General features: G+C 42.1%; 1 protein-coding gene and 1 pseudogene across 1 annotated transcript; one reads left to right on the top strand and one right to left on the bottom strand.

Annotated features, from left to right (window-relative positions):
- Positions 1-8102: 8102 nt before the first annotated feature.
- Positions 8103-16431, top strand: LOC124006458 (annotated as a pseudogene).
- A 935-nt stretch (positions 16432-17366) lies between these two features.
- On the bottom strand, positions 17367-24658 carry LOC124006457 (multidrug and toxin extrusion protein 1-like). Its single transcript, XM_046316480.1, has 17 exons — positions 24364-24658; positions 23576-23677; positions 23219-23287; positions 22819-22967; positions 21159-21201; positions 20959-21003; positions 20311-20408; positions 20049-20146; positions 19833-19946; positions 19639-19706; positions 19307-19415; positions 19099-19174; positions 18916-18985; positions 18553-18685; positions 18227-18321; positions 17873-17956; positions 17367-17775 (listed from the first exon to the last, which is right to left on the bottom strand). Exons 1-17 carry the CDS (start codon positions 24529-24531, stop codon positions 17473-17475), a joined length of 1824 nt encoding a protein of 607 aa, XP_046172436.1. The 5' UTR covers positions 24532-24658; the 3' UTR covers positions 17367-17472.
- Between the last annotated feature and the right edge of the window lie 361 nt (positions 24659-25019).

Genomic DNA, 25019 nt, shown 5'->3' with positions numbered 1-25019 from the left:
GCCACCAAGAACCACACCAGAATCTACAAAGGTGTCTGCATGGAGAGAGTCTCTTCCATAAATGTGGAAGAGGTCTATTTATCCTGGGAGACACCGGGCCCAGGTGTTTCCCATGAAGCTGACGACCCTCTCAACTCCGCCCACCGGCATCCTAATAAGGAAACAAGAACAAAGACATAATACGGCAGACAGAGTGGGAGGGTCGTCACAATGTGCACAAACCCACCGTCGCTGGACCAGACAGGACTGGCAAAAAGTGTTCCTTACTGACAAGTCATGGTTTTGTCTGGTCGTATTCATGTTTATTGTCAAAGGAATGAGCATTACAATGAGGCCTGTACTCTGGAGCAGGATCGATTTGGAGTTGGAGGGTCCGTCATGGTCTGGGGCGATATGTCACAGCATCATCGGACTGAGCTTGTTGTTATTGCAGGCAATCTCAACACTGTGCGTTACAGGGAAGACATCCTCCTCCCTCATGTGGTGCCCTTCCTGCAGGCTCATCCTGACATGACCCTCCAGCATGAAAATTCCACCAGCCATACTGCTCATTTTGTGCGTGATTTCCTGTAAGACAGGAATGTCAGTGTTCTGCCATGGCTAGCGAGGAGCCCGGATCTCAATCCCATTGAGCATGTCTGGGAGCTCGGGTCATTTCCCCCAGAAATGTCTGGGAACTTGCAGGTGCCTTGGTGGAAGAGTGGGGTAACATCTAACAGCAAGAACTGGCAAATCTGGTGCAGTCCATGAGGAGATGCACTGCAGTACTTAATGCAGCTGGTGGCCACACCAGATACTAACTGTTACTTTTGATGTTGACCCCACTTGTTCAGGGACACATTATTCAATTTCTGTTAGTCATAGGTCTTGTCACGTTCGTCGTAAGGATCGGACCAAGGCGCAGCGTGAGTAAAGTTCCACATCATTTTAATACATCGAAATTCACTGAACAAAACAACAAGTGCCGCTACAGATGTGCACTAAGGCAACTATACATAAACAAGATCCCACGCCAGAAAGTGGGCAAAAGGGCTTCCTAAATATGATCCCCAATCAGAGACAACGATAAACAGCTGTCTCTGATTGGGATCCATATCAGGCCAACGTAGAAATACAAAACATAGAATGTACAAAAACTAGAGTACCCACCCTAGTCACACCCTGACCTAACCAAAATATATATAAAAGAAGGGGTATCAAAGGTCAGGGCGTGACATGACAGTGAGAGGATGCTTCTTTTTTGCTGAGTTTATTTGAGACCTATAAACAACTATCATAGGAAAACCTGTTGTAAGTTATGATCAAAGTAAGCCCTTTGTAAGAAATACTGTACATTTATTCATATTCCTGACTAAATGTGGGGGAGATTCCAGATTTCCTGATTACCTGCTGCCTCCCTGTATGCAGATTATTTGACAGATATTTACATTTCAAAATAACATGCATGTTTATATTTTAAGACAATTATTGATGCCATAAGTCAATGGTGCTACCTGTCAATGATTTTAGAGACTGGTATAATGATGATTTAAATGGTCTGACCATCCATATCTGTTTACACATGATTGATCCAGATACAATGAGTCCCTAACTACCTGCGGAGGTGGTCAAAAAGATCTGATTACAGTCAGATCACAATGAGTCTTTTAATCTCCTACACCTGTCTAAAAATGTGGATACAATCAGAATGTGGACAAGATCAAGACAAAGGACACATGTTAGAACCAGCTATAAACGTGGCTCTAGAGAACGTGTTTGAACAGCAAGCAGGAGATGACAACGTTTCAGTAGCAGTCCTCCTCGGCTACTCCTTAGCTATTTCTCAACTTCATGACTAAAACATGCAGAGTTTCACAGCTGACTCTGACAGTACTATTGTTTTCGTCTGCTCCTTTTCTCAGTGATTGGTGGTTTGGTACATAGGCCCAGATGATCCAATAAACTTAGCGCACAGTACACCAACACAGCACAGGCTTTAGCTGAATGGCTCTACCTGTGGAGAAAGAAAAGAATGTGTCATTGTCCCACCACTGAGAGATTGCATGAACCTGGCGAGGTCAGGAGATTCACTAGAAACCCAGTATTGTTGTACAGACAAAATAGTCAATTTCACAACCTCCTATTGCTAGTATCCAGGGCTATAGCTCCACTTCAATACAACACACAGTGGAGACCTGGTGAAACATCTCACTAACATGAAAGAATTGTATAGAGAGGGCATGTTTCACAGTCTAGACAAGACAGCAGACATTTCACAGACACTCTACAGGTTTTTAATGGTTGAATCCTACAAGACTATATGGCCATTGACAGCTAAAACATCCCAAAACTGCACTTTATTGTGGGCTATGGAGGAGTATTGGAACCTCAAGGGGCAGAGAGGAGACTGAGAAAGGGAAGGAAGGAAGAAAATATAATATCTTAGCTAAGCCCTGACCCTGACCACAGTCTTGGGAATTTAAAATGTTAGATACTTAAGGAGTAGCTGGGTGTATGGTACAGCTCAGATCACTGTGATCTAACTATGATCTAACGTCTTAAGGGGGTAGAAGCTTATGTAATTACAGTGCCTTTCTCTCTCTTTGCTGCCTCTGCAACACCCACTCATTATCCAATTGAAACAAGTGCTCGTGTATCATAGCCTCTATTATTACCTATATATACATTTAAGTGTTCAGTAAGAAAGGAAGAATGGTAGCTATATTCTTTGCTGAGGTTGCATAAAAAAATATTCTATAGACAAGTAAAGGCCTTTGGTAAATTTACACAGCACAGCAGAACTCTTGTTGTTATTAACCATGTGTGTGCTATTGAACACAATTTCATACTGGACAATAAGACACATAGTTGTTCAATGGTGCATGTTAGGGTCACTTGGGACCTCCAAAGTAATATCTTTTACCTCAGCTCAAACACAGCAAAAGTCAATGACACCACTAAGGTCTGTGAGGACAGGGAAAATGGGAGCTTTGTGTGGTATCTGTGTACCTGATACACCTAAGTTGTATCCACTGAGTCATGCTGATTCAGACATGGAGAGAGTTTCATAGATCAGCCTTACAGGATGTCTAAGCTTCTGTTGCCCCCCTACTTAGCCACTGTATCAGTTACTAAAGCAGACAATATGTGGCCTGTCTGATAGAATCAACCACTCCTCATACTCAGAAGATAGTGTTTGATGCTTTCCCACAGGCCAAATCACTCTCTAATTAAATGGACCAGACATTCTTCACTCATTGAATTCTCTCTCATCCAAGTTAAAAAAGGACAGAGCCAAGAGAGTGGGACAAAAAGCCTTTCTTTGTGTCCTTGGTACCCAAATTGAGTTGACGCTGACCCGAGAGAAGTACCCTGATAATCAATTCTCTGACAATCAATTGGTTTTCAACACAACTAGATTGGAATAACCAAATGTTATGTTTCCATTAATATAAGTCTCCATCCCATAAGAGCTATTGTAAGCATTAATATGAAACAAAACAAAGCAAAACACTGTACATACAATGTCAAACAGTGACAAATGTAGGCCTACACAGTACACACTATTAGATAAATATTTCCAAAAGGGTTCTGAGGCTGTCCACATTTTATACATTTTTACTTTATTTAACTAAGTCAGTTAAGAACAAATTCTTATTTTCAATGACGGCCTTAGGAACAGTGGAGTAACTGCCTGTTCAGGGGCAGAAGACAGATTTGTACCTTGTCAGCTCAGGGATTTGAACTTGCAACCTTCGAGTTACTTGTCCAACACTTTAACCACTAGGCTACCCTGCCATAGGAGTATCCTATTTGTGGGGCAGAACTCTGTGGTTCCATGTAGAACCCTCTACATAGAACTCAAAAGGTTCTACCTGGAACCTAAGGACAGCCATGGAACTATTTTTGGTTCTAGATAGCACAAGATTGTATGATACCTAATACTCATGGTTTAAGTGTGTTTTAAACATACTTGAAATTGTCTTAAAGACCCATTAGGCTGCAAGGTCTCTGTTACTTTTAGACAGGCACTATTATCTACACTAATGTGTTCACTGGGTCATACTCTGAGTCTACAGTAAGGTAACCACAGGAAGTGTCAGCCCTCAGGTGTCTAGAGCCTCATATGTTAGATCTTTCAACTGATGGGACTGGCACCTACCATCGACTTTCTTTCAGAGACTTTTGCAGCTTTAGACCTTTGTAAATGTCATTGTTAAAATTGCCTGGTTGTTTTTGAAATCGACTATATTGCAGTCGCCCATAACAGACTGACTGATATCCAAATCATCTCAAATGACTACTCATTATTTGTCTGCTCAGTCGGTGATCAGCTACTGAGGAAAATTTATGCTCCAGAACATTTATTCCCAAACTGGATAATGCCGTCGGGGGTACGCCAAATAAACATGTGATTCACATTTTCATAGTCCATTTATATTTTCCAACGGGGTTATACATTTGGGTGATGTTTTTTTCTCGCCTGAATAGCCTCATTTCACTGCCAAAAATAAAATGAAACCATCTAGTGTTCAGCGATATAACAACACAATGTCAAATACAGGTAGTCGACTCAAATAATGAACATCCAATCACATTAACCGTTACTCTCTCGCGGGAATTCGACTAACGGTCAGTATGTAGCCAAACGTAGCTGCTGCTCTTTCGGTTTGCTCCAAAATTGATAAATAGTTCAACAAGTAAGACACATAACAGCTGTACTGGTAGTACTGCTACAACCAGCAGTCCGGTACCAGCACCAGTCGATGACAAGTTGTTCTGCTTCCACGAGCACATCCAATGCTAGCATTAGTAATTCTACATTTGTTGTTAACCCAGCTAGCATGGACACTGACAGTTGTGAATCTGATGCAGCCGAAGAGCTACTGCCCCCTTAACCGGGAGAGCACCTTACAGACAGGGACGATGGACCATCGAAGAGGCGCAAATACGATGAGAACTACATCGATTTGGGGTTCACTTATATTGGGAGCAGTGCCTTTCCTCAGACAGTGTGTTATAAGTGCAAAGGTACTCTCACAACTCAATGAAACCTTCACTCTTGCGCAGACATTTAAAAACGAAACATGCCAATTTGAAAAATAAGCCACCGTTTTTTTGTTGTTGCAAGAATTAAGACAATTTCGAATAGTAAGACATGTATTAAAGCAAAATATACCATTAATAAGAAGGGGCAAGAAACATCTTATATGGTGAGCTACCGAGTGGCTAGGACAGGCAAGCCCCATACTATTGTGGAGGACTTAATTCTTCCTGCTACCGCGGATATGGCTGGGACAATGCTGGGGAAAAGGCTAACAAAAACTATACAGACAATATCTTCATCAAACAACAATGTTTCACGATGCATCAGTGACATGGCAGGAGATGTTTTGAAACAATTATTACTGCTTCGCATACAAGCTGGATGAGTCAACAGACGTGGTGAGCCAGGCACAGCTCCTGGTATATGTCCGTTACGTTCATGTAGGGTCAATTAAGGAAGACATCCTCTTCTGGAAACCAGGGAAACAGGAGAGGATATTTTGAAAGTACTGGACAGCTTTGTGACATCAAATGGACTTTGGTGGTCAAGATGTGTTGGTATCTGTACTGATGGCGCAAAAGCAATGACGGAGACATAGTGGAGTGGTAACACGTGTGCAAGCAGTTGCTCCCGACTCCACTTGGTAAACTGCAGCATCTAACGAGAGGCTCTTGCTGCCAAGGGAATGCCTGACAGCTATAAATACGATTTGGACACTACAGTGAAAATGGTTAACTTTGTTAAAGCAAGGCCCCTGAACAATCGTGTATTTTCTGCATTATGCAATGATATGGGCAGCGACCATGTAACGCTTTTACAACATACAGTTCTGGTTATAAAGAGGAAGAGAATTGACACTTTTTTTAAAATTGGGAGATGAGCTTAAAGTTTTCTTTACTGACCATCATTTTCACTTGTCTACCACTTGCAAGATAATGAGCTTCTCACACGACTGGCCTATCTGGGTGATGTTTTTTCTCACCTGAATGATCTGAGTCTAGGTTTACAGGGACTCTCTGCAACTATATTCAATGTGTGGGACAAAAGTGAGGCTATGATAAGAAGTTGGAGCTCTTCTCTGTCTGCATTAACAAGGACAACACACAGGTCTTTACATCTTCGTATGATTTTTTGTGTGCAAATGAACTCAAGCTTACGGACAATGTCAAATGTGATATAGTGAAGCACCTGAGTGAGCTGGGTGCGCAATTACGCAGGTACTTTCCCGAAACGGACGACACAAACACCTGGATTCGTTATCCCTTTCATGACCTGCCTCCAGTCGCACTGACAAATATCTGAACAAGAGAGCCTCATTGAAATTGCAACAAGCGGTTCTGTGAAAATGTACTTTAATAAGAAGCCACTGCCAGATTTATGGATAGGTCTGTGCTCAGAGTATACTGCCTTGGCAAATCGCGCTGTTATGACACTGATAACCTTTGCAACAATGTACCTACAGTGGGGAGAACAAGTATTTGATAACCTGCCGATTTTGCAGGTTTTCCTACTTACAAAGCATGTAGAGGTATGTAATTTTGTTATGCAGGTGAAGTGAGGACCCAAAAGCGACTTAACAGAAACAGAGTTTATTCAAGTCCACAACAGAAAACGACAAATCCCGAATCCATAACAGAAATCCTCTAGTCTGTAGAGGGGAAGGACAGGAGAAGCGGCCACAGACTGCAGGTCGCTTCGGGTAGGCGCAGGCCGTAGCTGACAGAGACACCTGCTCACACGCAGCATCTGAAGATAAGGCAAAACACGACACGACAGGACGGAACAAGAACACAGTACAGCAAACAAGGATCCGACAAGGACAGAAGCGGAAACAGAGGGAGAAATAGGGACTCTAATCAGAGGGCCAGGTGTGAAAGAGTAAACGAGGTAGTTAGGAGAATGAGGAACAGCTGGGAGCAGGAACGGAACGATAGAGAGAGAGAGAGAGAGAGAGAGAGAGATAGAGAGAGGGAAAGAACCTAATAAGACCAGCAGGGGGAAACGAATAGAAGAGAAAGCACAGGGACAAGACATGACAATCTATGACAAAACATGACAACTTTTTTATCATAGGTACACTTCAACTGTGAGAGACGGAATCTAAAACAAAAATCCAGAAAATCACATTGTATGATTTTTAAGTAAGTCATTTGCATTTTATTGCATGACATAAGTATTTGATACATCAGAAAAGCAGAACTTAATATTTGGTACAGAAACCTTTGTTTGCATTACAGAGATCATACGTTTCCTGTAGTTCTTGACCAGGTTTGCACACACTGCAGCAGGGATTTTGGCCCACTCCTCCATACAGACTTTCTCCAGATCCTTCAGGTTTCAGGGCTGTCGCTGGGCAATACAGACTTTCATGAAAACTAATTACAGGCACAGACTGTGTGTGGAAAATTATTTAAGACTTGAGAATCTCTCCAATTCAACCCAACACTGCAGAGTTATGTGCATCCTTTCAAGCACACCTTTCTCATTAACCTGTGGGGAGTTATTCACAATTGTTGATGAACAAATAAGGTTTTATATGTAAGATGGCTAAACAATGAGCTAAATTATTGATTGTTATTATTATATTATTATTTGTGCCCTCGTCCTATAAGAGCTCTTTGTCACTTCCCACGAGCTGGGTTGTGACAAAAACTCACACTCATTCTTATGTTTAATAAATGTATCATATAGTGTGTGTAGCAGGCTTACAATGATGGTAAAAAAACAACATTTGAGAGTGCGCTGACCATGGTGCTAGAAGGGGTACGCAGCTGGAGGTTGAATGTTTGAAGGGGTTCGGGACTATAAAAAGTTTGGGAACAACTGCTCTAGAACACGGCTTTAGAGAAAAAATCCTTTATTTTCAAACAATGTTGATGTTTGCAGAGGAAGGAAAGAGCTCCATCATGTGGTGCAGTTGCAGAATTGACAAAAGACTGTGAACTTTGTCCAGCAGTTGATTGGAAATCATGTTTAACAATGCTAGTTGAGATTGCCAGTGTACAGCTAAGTCAGAGCTAGGGAGTGACAAAGGATGTCATCAGATAGGAAGTTTCGCTCTGGCAGCTGGCAGCTAGAATACCACCTTGTTCTCACTTGACCATGCAGACTTTTCTGAGCGACAGTCTTTAGAAATGGATTCTAATGGAATTGTGGAGAGCAGGATGAATGGGAATGAATGGACAATATGTTGGAGCTGTTTGAGATGTATTCTCAGGTTGATTCCTGTTGCATTCAAAAAAGAAATTCTTGAATGATCAACAATGGCTGGGCCTGTGGTAAGAAACATCTTTATTACATTTTGCCCACAATTAGGTCAAAGTTATATAAAACTTTGCATTTTTATATTACATTATTATTGTTATTTGGCAGTGATGCTTGCATATTATTGAATTCACTTAAATGCCACTGGCACACTGGATAATTATAGGTTACTGGTATCTGGCATACTATATAGGTCTGTTTAACCTGAATCCTCGATTCATCTATCACCTGGTCTGTTTAACCTGAATCATCGATTCATCTATCACCTAGTCTGTTTAACCTGAATCATCGATTCATCTATCACCTGGTCTGTTTAACCTGAATCATCGATTCATCTATCACCTGGTCTGTTTAACCTGAATCATCGATTCATCTATCACCTGGTCTGTTTAACCTGAATCATCGATTCATCTATCACCTAGTCTGTTTAACCTGAATCATCGATTCATCTATCACCTGGTCTGTTTAACCTGAATCCTCGATTCATCTATCACCTGGTCTGTTTAACCTGAATCATCGATTCATCTATCACCTAGTCTGTTTAACCTGAATCATCGATTCATCTATCACCTGGTCTGTTTAACCTGAATCATCGATTCATCTATCACCTGGTCTGTTTAACCTGAATCATCGATTCATCTATCACCTAGTCTGTTTAACCTGAATCATCAATTCATCTATCACCTGGTCTGTTTAACCTGAATCATCGATTCATCTATCACCTGGTCTGTTTAACCTGAATCATCGATTCATCTATCACCTGGTCTGTTTAACCTGAATCATCGATTCATCTATCACCTAGTCTGTTTAATCTGAATCATTGATTCATCTATCACCTGGTCTGTGAATCATCGAATCATCTATCACCTGGTCTGTTTAACCTGAATCATTGATTCATCTATCACCTGGTCTGTTTAACCCGAATCATCTATCACCTGGTCTGTTTAACCTGAATCATTGATTCATCAATAACCTGGTCTGTTTAACCTGAATCATTGATTCATATATAAACTGGTCTGTTTAACCTGAACCACTTGGAGTTACCTCAAACCGTAGATTGTTTAACACTTCATAGTGTTAGGCCTATTCACTCCACATATGCCTGATAGTATGTACAACGACATCAACTGATTTATCAAATGTTGTGGATGTATTCTATTCTTACCAGGTTATGGCTCAGCTCATGGTCTTTTCAGTGAGTTTCGTCAGTACAGTTTTCTGCGTCCATTTGGGGAAGACAGAACTGGTAGGGGTCACTCTCGCCATAGCTGTAAGTATTGATTGATTTATGAGTTTATATCCCTTTTTTATTACAACCATTCTGGATAATATTATCCCGGGTACTTGTCTGTTTGTGCCATCATGTGACTTTTGCCACTCCTTGTCATCCAAACATGATGGCACAAACAGACTGGTACCTGGCTGTGGTAATATTGAAATTACAGTTCACCATGATATTGACATTTTCAACAAATTCTCAAAATCTCTATTCTGGTCTTCCAGGTGATTAATGTTACAGGTGTCTCCATTGGGTATGGTTTATCATCAGCGTGTGACACACTCATATCTCAGGTAGGAATGAAACCTGGTCTGTTTCCTCCTCCTAACACAGCACTGTCTCCAAAATGTTATCAAAGGTGCCTTTACCCTAGCTCTGGTCCAGGGGGTCACAAGCGGCTTGCTGGCGCTCAGCTTCAGCAAGGAGCATTTAACGCCCTGGACCAGAGTTACATTATCCTGCCATGCCACTCAAAGGTGAACTTGATTATTGTTCCTTGCAGACTTTTGGGAGCCGTAACCTCCTGAAAGTTGGGGTCATTGTACAGAGAGCCATCCTCATTCAACTTCTGGCCTGTTTCCCATGCTGGGCTGTTCTCATCAACACAGAACCAATCCTCCTGGCTGCCAAACAGAGCCCAGAGGTCGCCAGGTAGGTAAGACCCCTCCAGTCACTGCAAACAGTTACCCCAGATCTAATAGATGTCTAAAATTGCACCCTATTCCCTATATAGTACACTACTTTTGACCAGGACCCATAGGGAATAGGACTCCATTTGGGACACAAACTATATCTCTGAATGTGGCTGTTTTCTCTCATTCACAAAGTGACATGTAGAGATTGGTTTGTAGAATGTGATTATTGTTTTGGATCATTCTGACAGAGCTCTCGTATTTCACTTTAGGCTGTCTCAGGTGTATGTGAAGATTTTTATGCCAGCACTCCCATTGAGTACATCTATCTACCCAGACACACGTGCACACAATCAATTAAGAAAATAATTAATTTCCCATGTCAATAACTTACTAAAACATCATTTATTTTTTAACAGGCCACATTTATTTATCAGCTGGAGGCCAGATATCTACCGAATCAGGTTAGAGCTAACCTAGACCTCAGGTCAGTCACCCTGCAAAGAGAATTATAACCTGACCATTTGATATGAATGAGACTTTATTGTCCTTCAGGGAATCATATGGCCGCAAGTCATCACTGGTGTGGTGGCCAACGTACTGAATGCCCTCATCAACTACATCTTCTTCTATGTTCTGGACCTGGGTGTAGCGTGAGTGTCATCCCCAGAGAGGGAATCCTCTGTCACCATCATTACCATTGAGGGCTATAGGATGGGATGGTAAGTGTTAGCATTGAGGGCTATAGGATGGGATGGTAAGTGTTAGCATTGAGGGCTATAGGATGGGATGGTAAGTGTTAGCATTGAGGGCTATAGGATGGGATGGTAAGTGTTAGCATTGAGGGCTATAGGATGTAATGTATGTTGTGGATTGTTTTCGGTTGACTGGGTCTGCGTGGGCCAACACCATCTCTCAGTTCTCTCTGGCTGCTATACTTTATGCCTACATCCTGTGTAAGGAACTACACAAGGCCACCTGGGCAGGTGAGACATGAATACACTAAAGTAGAGCTTATACCGCCAAATCCACAAACTCTTTGAACTCTCTGAACTCCCAGTCTGTGACTTGAATGGATCACATACAAAGGGATGCATAATACACATTTATTAGTATGCATTTATTGAGGGGAACAGCAGTGCCATGTCAAACCAAGTGCTCTGTTTGTGGCTTCCTAATGTATTAACACAGCATGGTTTTGGTTTAGACCCAAACACCTCCTGTGAGAACATTAGCATGAACCTTTCAGGGACGGTCCAGTGTCCGAGCCTTGTGTTCCCCTATAGGTTGGTCTTGGGAGTGCTTGGAAGACTGGGGCACCTACATCCACCTGGCTATTCCTAGCATGATCATGCTGTGTGTGGAGTGGTGGACTTATGAGATTGGAGGCTTTCTAGCAGGTATGACAACAGATAGATATTTGGGTTGTGTTGATGTCTGTGAATGCCATTGATCTATTTTTTTAAAGTGAAATGTTGCTCTATATTTGACTATTTTCTTGTGGATACTTCTACACATTACAAACTGTTTAGATACTACAGTGTTTCTACTTTGGTTTGATATCCTGTCTCACTTCCTCTCAATGGCAGGTCTGATAAGTGAGGTGGAGCTTGGAGCACAATCAGTCGTCTTCGAACTGGCAAGCATTTGCTACATGGTAAATATATAGTTGAGATTTACTTGAACTTTTCGGCAAATGTTCATCCATCATACTATATATTCACACCAGGCACATAGGAAGTGAATCATCTGGTTGCAGTCCCAGAGATTGATCATGGTGTGTGTGTGTGTGTTGTCAGTTCCCTCTAGGGTTTAGTGTGGCAGGCAGTGTGAGGGTGGGCAGTGCTCTGGGGGCTGGAGATACAGAGCAGGCCAAGCTGTCTGCCAAGCTGGCCATGTTCTGTGCTGGTACATGTGCCTGCCAAACACCTCAAATGATATTTCAAAGCTTGACAACAGCAAATGAAGCATTCATACAATAATTAAAGGATTCAAAGTTTTACTGGAGATATGTGTTCCGTCTGTGCATGACCTGTTGTCTCTGTCCAGGGTCCGTTTCTGTGTGCTTGTCGGTTCTTGTTGGGATACTGAAGGACAAAATCTCCTACGTCTTTACATATGATGAGTGAGTAATGTAGTCTATGGTTATTTACCACTCCAGATTTGTTCCTGTGGCTTTGGGATCTGTTGATCGTCACCATGGCTAAGCAGTTTGTTGTGTTTTACTACATCACTGGTGTGTTTTATTGTATCGTTATCACCAGACCAGTGTATGAGAGTGAACATTAATAACCTTTCTCTATGACATAACTAAGTCACTCACTGTACTACTGACGTACACTTTCATGAACTTTGCTTACATATTCCTTTACACTTTAACTACGGTGAGGTGTCTCTGTCATTGATTCTACATAACTGAATGTATTTATTCACCCTGAATTTCTACCAACAGGCAGATCAGAGAGAGGGTTGCTCAAGTTATGGCTTTCTACGCCCCTTTTCTTCTGTTATATGCAATATCGGTCAGGAGTCAATGCTTCTACTGTATCACAACTTATAGCTCCCTTTACTCATCACAATATGGATCCACGTTTTATAATATCAAAGGTATTTATGTATCTAAATGTAACTGCCAAAATAAAGGAAACACCAACATAAAGTGTCTTAATAGGATGTTGGGCCACCACGAGCCAGAACAGTTTCAATGCACCTTGGCATAATTTCTAGAAGTGGAGGGAGTCACTGAGATCTCTTCTTCTAGCCATGGTAGCGAAAATAATGGGCAGTTTTATACATGACTCTAAGAATGATGGAATGTTAATTGCTTCATTAACTCAGGAACCACACCTGTGTGGAAGCACTTGCTCTCAATTTTTTTTAACCTTTACCTTAATCTCCCAATATACTTTGCATCCCTCATTTACTCAAGTGTTTCCTTTATTTTGGAAGTTACCTGTATATACAGTGCCTTCAGAAAGTATTCATACCCTTTGACTTATTCCACATTTTGTTGTGTTACAGCCTGAATTAAAAATGGATGAAATATATATATATTTTTTACCTATCTACACACAATACTCCATAATGACAAAGTGAAAACTTGTTTTTAGCAATATTTCCAAATGTATTGAAAATGAAATGCAGAAATGCCTTATTTACAGTGCCTTGCGAAAGTATTCGGCCCCTTTGAACTTTGCGACCTTTTGCCACATTTCAGGCTTCAAACATAAAGATATAAAACTGTATTTTTTTGTGAAGAATCAACAACAAGTGGGACACAATCATGAAGTGGAACGACATTTATTGGATATTTCAAACTTTTTTAACAAATCAAAAACTGAAAAATTGGGCGTGCAAAATTATTCAGCCCCTTTACTTTCAGTGCAGCAAACTCTCCAGAAGTTCAGTGAGGATCTCTGAATGATCCAATGTTGACCTAAATGACTAATGATGATAAATACAATCCACCTGTGTGTAATCAAGTCTCCGTATAAATGCACCTGCACTGTGATAGTCTCAGAGGTCCGTTAAAAGCACAGAGAGCATCATGAAGAACAAGGAACACACCAGGCAGGTCCGAGATACTGTTGTGAAGAAGTTTAAAGCCGGATTTGGATACAAAAAGATTTCCCAAGCTTTAAACATCCCAAGGAGCACTGTGCAAGCGATAATTTTGAAATGGAAGGAGTATCAGACCACTGCAAATCTACCAAGACCTGGCCGTCCCTCTAAACTTTCAGCTCATACAAGGAGAAGACTGATCAGAGATGCAGCCAAGAGGCCCATGATCACTCTGGATGAACTGCAGAGATCTACAGCTGAGGTGGGAGACTCTGTCCATAGGACAACAATCAGTCGTATATTGCACAAATCTGGCCTTTATGGAAGAGTGGCAAGAAGAAAGCCATTTCTTAAAGATATCCATAAAAAGTGTCGTCAAATGTTTGCCACAAGCCACCTGGGAGACACACCAAACATGTGGAAGAAGGTGCTCTGGTCAGATGAAACCAAAATTGAACTTTTTGGCAACAATGCAAAACGTTATGTTTGGCGTAAAAGCAACACAGCTTTGACATTTTTTTGTAGTATTTCGTTAGTGCCTCGTTGCAAACAGGATGCATGAGTATTTGTATTCTGTACAGGCTTCCAGCTTTTTACTCTGTCAATGAGGTTTTCTCCTATCATAGCCATTAAACTCTAACTGTTTAAAAGTCACCATTGGCGTCATGGTGAAATCCCTGAGCATTTTTTCCCCCTCTACGGCAACTTAGTTAGGGATGACGCCTGTATTCTTGTAGCGACTGGGTGTATTGATACACCATCCAAAGTGTAATTGATAACTTCACCATTCTTTTTTATTTTTACCCATCTATCAATCAGTGCCCTTTGCGAGGCATTGGAAAAACTCCCTGGTGTTTGTTGTTGAATCTGTTTGCAATTTACTGCTCGACTGAGGGACCTTACAGATAATTGTATGTGTAGCGTACAGAGATGAGTAGTCATTCAAAAATCATGTCTTAACATTATTACTGCACACAGAGCGAGTCCATGAAACTTGTGTGAGTTGTTAAGCACATTTTTACTCCTGAACTTATTTAAGCTTTCCATAACAAAGAGTTTGAATACTTCTCTACTCGAGACATTTCAGCTTTTCATTTTTTATTTATTAATAAAAAATAAATAAAAATAAAACAATTCCACTTTGACCTTATGGCGTATTGTGTGCAGGCCAGTGACAAAACAAATCAATTTAATACATTTTAAATTCAGCCTGTAACACAACAAACATTTGGAAACGTAAAGGGCTGTGAATCCTTTCTGAAGGCACTGCACATGTTTGTAGGGCAACAGTAAACGTGTCTGCTTCTCCTGTTTCCCCAGGCTGCCTCGGGTAGTATTATAAGGGGGGCAGGGAAGCAGAAGGTTGGGGCGATCTGCAACATCCTGGGTTACTATGGGGTTGGCTTTCCTATTGGAGTGTCCCTGATGTTTGCTGCCAAGCTAGGAATCATGGGTAAGAACATCTATAACATATTCTGAATTTTGTCCTATGAATTTATGGGGTAATACAGTATCACATTTGTTTTTCAGTCTTTTGATTGCTCCAATATTGCACCTGGGCACCTGACTGTTTCGTATTTTAACAACATCACATTGTTGGTTTGTGTAGCAAGGTGACAAGTTGGCTTAAGTGAAGACAAAACTGCCGCCAATCTCCCTACTGAATCTTTCAGTTGTCTTCTCTTCTTTGACTGTTACTGTTATGCGTCCTCTCCTCTCCCAGGCCTGTGGACCGGTCTGTTTACCTATGTGTTCCTACAGTCCTCCTTCCTCATCGTCTATCTATCCAGAATGAACTGGAAGAAAGCCAATGTAGAGGTGAACACAGGCATAACCCTAAAGTCTTTATTTCATTTAATGTAAATGCCTTGAAGGGGATCTTAATGATGTGTAGGGTTGTTTGCAGGCCCAAATCAGAGCTGGGGTACAGGGGAACTCTACAGACATGGGTAAGAAAGTCTACATCAATCATTGACCCTTCACTTTACTGTTCATCATAACTCTCTCTATGGCTTTACAAAGGTATAATTTTATTCTTGGTTATGTAAGAAAGAATGCTCTGTCTAATAGGTGTGTTTATGTGTGACAGACATGGCCCCAGAGGCCCATTCAAATGATTCAGCTCCATGTGAGGGCCACAAAGATAGAAATGCCCTGGCTGAAGATGGGGCTGAGGCTGATGGTGAGGCTGGGGACAGGGTGGCCCTCAACAAGGTGGGGGCACTGCTGGCCCACAGGGCCCTGATAATGCGGAGGGCCCTGGCTCTGTGTCATGCTCTTCATCCTAGCCCTGGGAATCATCATCAACCTACTGCTCACCAACCTCACTTGATGAACACAGAGTGAGTTCCAGAGAATGTTCCAGTTTCAAAATGAATGGGTTCCAGAGATAGCTCCACTCAGTGAGAGTGGTCAGAGGACTACCTAAGCAACGAAGCAGAGACTATAGGAGTGAAGAGGAGCTGGCCAAACTACAGTATGGTGCCAAAATTCCAGTACTGTTGGTCTGTGAGGAGCCATGGGGTTACTTATTCTGGACCTTTTCATTAATCATCTGAATGAAACTGTATCTCACTGTGAGCTGATTACACAAAGCAATCAAACCTAATGTTTTCTCATGGTAATATGATATATTGTAAACTAAAAAGTAAAGACAGACTCACACTGTACCATCCTAAATGTTTGTATTGCATTCTATTAATTCATTCCAAAACCAGTGGCGTCATGCCCATAGGGGGCACGTGCCCCCTCAGATTTGTCCGATTTTTACAGTATTTTTACAGCACACTGACTGGACCAGGCAAAGAGAACACCCCAAACCCCCCTTTTAGTCTTTCTAGTAAGTGGTTCCCTCCAAGGTGCACAGAGCAAAGAAATGCCTAGGCAGGAAGCTAGATACTCTATTGCATGCAGTGGAGGAGGAGAGAGAGAGTGACACACACAGCGTTTGATTTGATTTTAGCTGCCGGTGATGTGCAGAAGGGTATAATTGTAAATTAATTTGATCAAGCTGTGTAGCCTATTGATTCCTTCTTGGTGAATATATCAAATCAAAATGCGTTGTTTCTCTGTAATACTAGCCACCTAGCAAGTTTTTGAAATTGGCTTTAGCTAACCAGCTAGATAGATTCCCAACTTCATACCTACACTTTAAGAAAAAAGGATCACAAAAGAGTTCTGAGGTTGTCCCCATAGGATAAACCTTTTTGGTTCCAAGTTGAACCCTTTTTGTAGGACATAACTATTTTTGGTTCTATGTAGAACCCTCTACATGGAACCCAAAAGGGTTCTATCTGGAACCAAAAGGGGCTCTTCAAAGGGTTCTCCTAGGGGGACAGCCGACGAGTGTAGCTAACAAACCATGTCAGGCTATCAATCAAGTTAGAGTAGCTTGTCTAATTACTGTATCTTAGCTGGGCATGCCTGCTGCCAAGGTTGCTACACTTTAGAAATGCAAGCCCTTACTAAATGTACTGAAGGCATAACATTTCTTAAAGAATCAATTTACATCATTCATTAAAATGACAATTGAACAAGGTAAGAGGGTATGCATAGATAACCTACAGAAAAATATACATAATGATTATAGCTCTCGATTGCAGGAAACATCTGATTTGCGTTTAATAATTGGTGTAATAACAGATTCCGTGACACAGCACACTATGACTGTCTTGCTACAGGGTCTGTTCTGGATCGCCCAGGTATTACTCCTAGATGAGAACTGTTGACGGGGTGAGTTCAGGGGGGTAGGTAGTGGTAAAGGTAGTGTTGCTCCAGTCTACACTCAGATTGCGCCATGAGCTGATTGGTAGAGGCAGTAGAAGATGGACACTTGTCCCCACAGCTAGGATGACAATGGCAGCCAGTACGGTGAAACCTCTCCTCAGGACCAGCTGGGTGGTGGAGAGCAGGGCTCTGGGGCTCCCATCCTCCTTCTGCACCTTTGGGGTCAAATTGCTTCCCCTGAGGTCCCCCTGGCCCTCAGCACTCACTGACATGTATCCATTCACTGTCTGGGTGTGGAAGAAGGCACAATCTGGGTTAGAACAATGTTATTTGCGAGTATAGTATAAATAACATAAATAGGACTGAGCAACATTTTCTACTCACCCTGCCATTGTTCTCTGTGTGGTCAGGTGCAACTATACTCCTCATTGACACCATATGTCCAGCCTTTCCAGCTCGTTTCACAGCCTGTCACAAACAGTTCAACTCCATGATGCTGACAGCAAACATTTTCCTTCACCCACCCCAGACCACTACTATGCTTCACAGAAACCAGAAAGATAGAGGCCGCCCCAGGCCACTACTATGCTTCACAGTAACCATAAAGATAGAGGCCGCCCCAGGCCACTACTATGCTTCACAGAAACCATAAAGATGGAGGTATGGGCTGTCAGTCTCTCCATTACCTGAGTCCCTGTATGTCCCAGATAGGGAAGTGAAAAGCCACTGGTGACGTACCTTCTCTGTCATTTTCCTCCAGTCGAGCCTGAAGATGACGGTGATGAAGAAGCTGGACTGTAGAATTACACAGATTAACAGGCCTAACCAGAACCCTGTGGAGAGGAGAGGAGAGGAGCTTTGACCAAGGACAGAGAACATTGTGTCATCTTCAATACAGAATAGCTCTGCTATTCATGATTCTTAATGGCCAGTGAGAGCAACTATTTTTCTGAATGTTTTTGTACCACATTTCTGAATTTGATCATAACCATACTTCTGTTGCAAGTATATGGCAAGGCAGTAAGAATGTTTAGTTTTCATAAAATTCAGAACTGAGTACATACCTACAACCCTGAGGCCAGCTGCAAACATCAAAGAGATGCCCAGTGGAAGGCCCACGCAGTAGTAGGTGATGAGATTAGCCATCGCTGCTATCTTCTGTTTGCCCGTGCCCAGGATGATTCCCATACACACACACTGGGACAAACAGACACATCTCAGATTAGTGGGTGTTAACAGAGAGAGACAAACACTGTTACCAGGTTTCATGGCTTATCACTTATTCAACCAATGTTCCTGGGTCCCGGACAAATACACAGACTACCTCTCTTATTCCACTGTATATTAATGACTTCTTATTGTAGCAGTGTTATTGTATAAAATGTTATTCATTTTTCAATGGTTACAAACCACTTGAGTGCACTTACCACTAGTCCATCAAAGAACTGAAGAACACAGTACACATTGAGAAGTTGAGAGACCAGATCTATGATCTGCCTGAAAAGGAAAGAGAGCATGGTTATTGAGATGGTCAGGTTCCAAGGTTTGGGACTGTCTTGACTTGAATCATTATGTTGAATATATGTGTATATGTATATATATGTACTTACGCATCAGAAGTAAACATGAAGCCGATTACTGTTTTAGTAGAGATCAGCATGATTCCCTGAATTATTGCCATTGAACCTAGAGCATGGGACAGAGGAAAAAGACCAAGCATTACTGCAAAATAACTACTAGCTTGTCAAAGTAATTATTGTCATTTTAGTTCACCATAGATCACCATAGATGATTTAAACCAGGGCCATATGAGCTGACCTGACAGGGCAAGGGACACCTTGCTGGTGAGGATGGCCCCGGCTGTGTCTCCGGCCCCCAGGGCGTTCCCCACACGAACACATGCTGCAGCCTGGATCCCCAGGGGGAACTTTACCCACACAACACAACACATTAACTAGACACCTCTTATTCTAACCATGCCTCAAACAAAGTTAATGTGTGTTTTCGCCTCAAATTTACTTTGACCTGTAGCCTACAATTTGGGGTTATTCTTCAACTGATTTGGACTGGATAGCCAGGGCATTTGGTTTTGTTTGGTTTCCATGATAGGACTGTTAGGGTGGGTGTGTAAGGAGTTTTGTACACAGTACCATGTAGTTGATGAAAGCCAGCATTATGACCACATGTTGAGCAGCCAGGTCCACTTCACTCAGCATGCCTGAGAAAGAGAGAAGGAAAGAGAGAGGGGGAAGAATGCAGAGGTGGATGTTACATAAATATGGTTGTTTTGGCCTTTGGAATGTGCATTGGTTCATTGGTGTTAACCGTACGAGCTGAAATGTACCTGCAAGGAACCCCCCAAGCTCATAGATCCACCATTCGAAACACAGCATCAGAGTACTGGGGATGGCTAGTTTCATATAAGAGCCCCACTCCTGCAGCGCTTCTGTAGTCCAGCCTGTAGGGAGAGACAATGGCCTGTTCATCCCAACACAAACCAGTCGATTTCAGTGGGTCACATTCATCAGGCACAATCACAGAGATGTGGACGTTCTATTACCTCCCCATGTTTTCACATGTAGCTTCTTCCAGCAAATGTAGGCAAATAAGAAGGAACATATGTAGAGTTGGGAAAGCGTATTAGCTGCTGCCGACCCTCTAGAAAACAAACACACACAAACAAACCAACAGAAACACACTCCATGAAATGATAATGATCATTGCATACTTACACTGGCAGGTACATACTTGATACTCTGACTATGTTACTGACTGTTAAGAATGTGGCACTGTTATCAATGTTATTGTGTGAGCACACCTACATAACTCCCAGGTCCATCCAGTAGAGCAGGATATAGTTTGTCACCACGTTGGCGATGTTGGCCGCTGCTGCTGTGTACATCTGAGGCAGTATTATCCCCTGAGCACAGAAACACACTCGTTGATATGATTATAAACATCAGAATCACACCTATGATTGTCTTACTCCTTAACCCAGATGATATACAAGAGACTGGGATGAGGATGCCATCATAGAAATAAGAATGAATAGAAAGGGCATCTCCATATAAGTCATTGATGGCATAATGGGTGGACTGGCAGCCATTTTGAGTGTACCCATGCCAGGAAGTAAAATCAGGAAGTGTACCCTTCAATCTGTGCTGTGATTTGTTGAGTCAACTCAACTGACATTACAAAAAAAAACATGAGCCACCTCAGTTAGCATCATTTGAATGAACATGCTACATTACCATGGTAATCCAGCATCACTTGATAGAACATTCCAAAATAACATGACAATGATTGCATTACAATACTTGGCAGCCATTGTGAGTGTACCTGTGAGTTTACCAGTCAATTGCCAGAGTAAGAGCTTCCAAGGCCATTCTATTCATTCTTATTTCTATGGATGCGATGAGGTGTGAGAAACAAAACAAGTCAGTTGTAGCCCAGCAGCACGGTCAGTGTACCTGGTTTTGGAGATAAGAAGCCTGAAGTTGATGCAGGAAAATAGCCTAAAATAAAGAGATACAGAGTAAATGACAAAGACAGGGAGGAGAGGATGTTCTATTCATCTAATAAGAATAGGTTAATGGAGCCAGCGAGTTGAAAACAGACTAAATTGAAGCCCGTCTAAACAAGTGGGTGTTTGATAAAACAGACAACTCACTGGCACTGCAGGTAGGTAGGCGATGACATACAGCTGTGCTATCCTAAAATACAGAGCATATATTCACTGTTAAATCATTACTAAATTACTACACGTGTTTCCATGTATTAACCCTATACACACCACATACTGCTACACTCTATCCATTTACCATTATGTTGTTTCATAAAAGTCCCCTATTCAGGCAGCAGTGTCAAAATGTTTATTGCATCTAGAAACTAACAGCAATCTGTCCATCTCATTGAGTAGGTCAATTGGCTGTGAAAACATTGCTGGCGTTTCCAGTGAATGGATTGTTTGTGGAATTGCCAGGGGCCACATTTGATGCTGAGAGCAGCCAGAGATGGTGTTATTGCAGCTAAGAGAATGAAGAGTTCTGTTCTCCCCAACTAGCATACAAACAAGCACATATCTTTACCCAGCATCAGAGGCACGGCACCGCGCATCAGCTGTATCTGTGCTTTGAGTAGGGCCTCATATATTTCCTGACCATGTGACCTGATCAGGAACAACAAGTGTTAAACATATCAAAATATATTTTATATTTGAGATTCTTCAAAGTAGCCACCCTTTGCCTTGATGACTGGGGCTCCTGAGTGGCGCAGTGGTCTAAGGCAGATCCTGGTTCATTTCCAGGCTGTATCACAACTGGCTGTGATTGAGAGTCCCATAGGGTGGCGCCCAGTGTTGTTAGGGTTTGGCCGGGGTAAGCTGTCATTGTAAATAACAATTTGTTCTTAACTGACTTGCCTAGTTGGAGCTAGAACCATAAGCATTTTGCTGCACCTGCAATAACATCTGCAAAATACGTGTACGTGACCGAGATGTATGGAATCCATTCTCGGGAAGACTCTCTTCTCTGTGTACATCAATGATGTTGCTCTTGCTGCTGGTGATTCTCTGATCCACCTCTACGCAGACGACACCATTCTGTATACTTCTGGCCCTTCTTTGGACACTGTGTTAACTAACCTCCAGACGAGCTTCAATGCCATACAACACTCCTTCCGTGGCCAACAACTGCTCTTATGAATGTAAAACCAAATGCATGTTCTTCAACCGATCGCTGCCTGCACCTGCCCGCCCGTCCAACATCACTACTCTGGACGGGTCTGACTTAGAATATGTGGACATCTACAAATACCTAGGTGTCTGGTTAGACTTTAAAACTCTCCTTCCAGACTCACATTTAGCATCTCCAATCCAAAGTTAAATCTAGAATCGGCTTCCTATTTCGCAACAAAGCTTTCTTCACTCATGCTGTCAAACATAACCTCGTAAAACTGACTATCCTACCAATCCTTGACTTTGGCGATGTAATTTACAAAACAGCCTCCAACGCTTTACTCAGAAAAGTGGATGTAGTCTATCACAGTGCCATCCGTTTTGTCACCAAAGCCCCTTATACCAGCCACCACTGCGACCTTTATGCTCTCGTTGGCTGGCCCTTGCTACATATTCGTCGCCAAACCCACTGGCTCCGGGTCATTTTTTCTCCTTTGCACCCCAGTATCTCTACTTGCACATTAATCTTCTGCACATCTATCACTCCAGTGTTTAATTGCTAAATTGTAATTATTTCGCCACTATGGCCTATTTAAATAAAGGTGAAATAAAAAATAAAAAATAGCATTGACTTGATTTGATTTTTACACCGTACCTGGCCACTTCAGGCTCCTGGCCCAGAGCCAGCAGGATAGACTGGGTGTTGAGGAGCATGGCCCAGCAGGGGAGACAGAAGAGCAGTAGGATCAACACACTCCTCTGGAGAATCACCCCCACACGCTGCAGGTTCTTACCACCAAATGTCTGCTCAGACACACACACACACACACACACACACACACACACACACACACACACACACACACACACACACACACACACACACACACACACACACACACACACACACACACACACACACACACACACACACACACACACACACACAACAGCATGAATGACATTATCGTTAGGGTCACAGACTCTGACAGTTGCATATATTTCAACAGAAACGTATACTTCAACAACTGCATGTTTTATTTACACGTACATACCTGAGATACCAAAGTGTCACATGCCAAGGCAAGTCCACCTCCTGTTGCTGCAGTCGTAACATTAATAGTCTGAAGAAGATGACCATCAAACACATTTACAGCACACGATTACATAACGATTTACATTCTTACAGTATGTTAATGTTTTTTTTAATGATAATTGATTATTGATTATTACTATCCCCTTCCTTGTGGTTCTTCAAAGAAATGCCAGAATCTGTAGGGACCTGAGGTGATGTTGTAATATTTCCTTCCATTCTCCCTCCTTTCCTCTCCAACCACATACTGAGGGACATTTTCTTATCTAAGCTGATAGATCCCAGCAGAGTACACAATATAGCCAGAGGATTGACTCACCGCGCAGGCCAGGCCATAGCCAGCTAACATCTCATTCCCCAGGCGACCACAGAACATAGTGACGACAAACGGAAGCAGGTAGTTTAGGATTCGAGATAACAGCTAGGGGAAGACAACACTCATAAACAATAACAAACACCCTACTGGGCAAAAACCCAAGAATCTATGTGATGATGTTGAATCAATGTGGAAAACTCATTGGGTTGCTAAAAGTCAAATCAAATTTTATTTGTCACATACACATGGTTAGCAGATGTTAAATGCGAGTGTAGCGAAATGCTTGTCATCAACGTAAAGACATTTCACCTCACTTTGATCCTAAATCCAATGACATGGTGAAATTTTTGTTGATTTCACGTTGAATTCACAATAGTTGACAACTCAACCAAATGTAAATCAAAACTAGACACTGAACTGATGTCTCTGCCCTGTGGGACAGACATTACTTCTAAGTCAATCAAGAGAAATATACTTGAAACACTAGTTCTGATGGGCTTTAGTGGCCCTCGGAGTGTACTTTGAATAAATCATAGTGCCATTAGTATGCACTGCACAGTGCATCCTGTAGCCTAGTATTTCACTCTCACAGAGTAATCTACCTATAACCCTGACAACAGAGCTATCCACTCCAAACAGTGCCACACAATAGTTGTGTCCCAAATAGCACCCTATATTCCCTTTATAATGCACTACCTGATCAAAAGTAGTGTTCTATATAGGGAGTATACGGTGCCATTTGGGAAACACAATAACACACAACAGGCTCGGTGGGCAGTGCCAGTCCTTACCAAGGGTCCAGTCATCCGGAGAATGTGGTAGAGCTCCTCTCTATGTGCCAGGGGGATTCTGTGCCTTACCCAGTGGCAGCAGAACAGTTTGGCACTAGACTCCTCCATTATAGGTGGACTAGAATTAGAAGTGGGCCCAGATGCCAGTGTAGGCCCAGAGTCTTCCATCCCTGCCTCTGTGTCTGTGTGTGTCCCCTCTCAGTCCTCAATAGTGTTACTGCTGGGACTGTGCTGTAACTCCCCTGTCACTGTCAGACAGACAGCTCCTCTGCAGCTGTGTAAGCACTGCTCTGGTCAGCAGGTCACCAATGCAAAGTTTCAACATCCCAAAAGGCTTACATATTAAACACAAGTGTGAAGCATCTCAAGTGCCTTGTCATTGCATAATAGAAGGACTCAGATAAACAGAACAACACAGTACCAGTCAAAAGTTTGGACACATCTACTCATTCAAGGGTTTTTCTTTATTTTTTACTATTTTCTACATTGTAGAATAATAGTGAAGACATAAAAACTATGAAATAACACATATGGAATCATGTAGTAACCAAAAAAGTTGTTACTATATTTTAGATTATTTAAAGTAGCCACCTTTTGCCTTGATGACAGCTTTGCACACTCTTGGCATTCAACAAGGACCAAGCTGGAAGAGACCA

The sequence above is a fragment of the Oncorhynchus gorbuscha genome, linkage group LG19 (genome assembly GCF_021184085.1).
Source record: "Oncorhynchus gorbuscha isolate QuinsamMale2020 ecotype Even-year linkage group LG19, OgorEven_v1.0, whole genome shotgun sequence".
Taxonomy (NCBI): Eukaryota; Metazoa; Chordata; class Actinopteri; order Salmoniformes; family Salmonidae; genus Oncorhynchus; species Oncorhynchus gorbuscha.
This window is presented reverse-complemented; position numbering and strand designations above follow the sequence as displayed.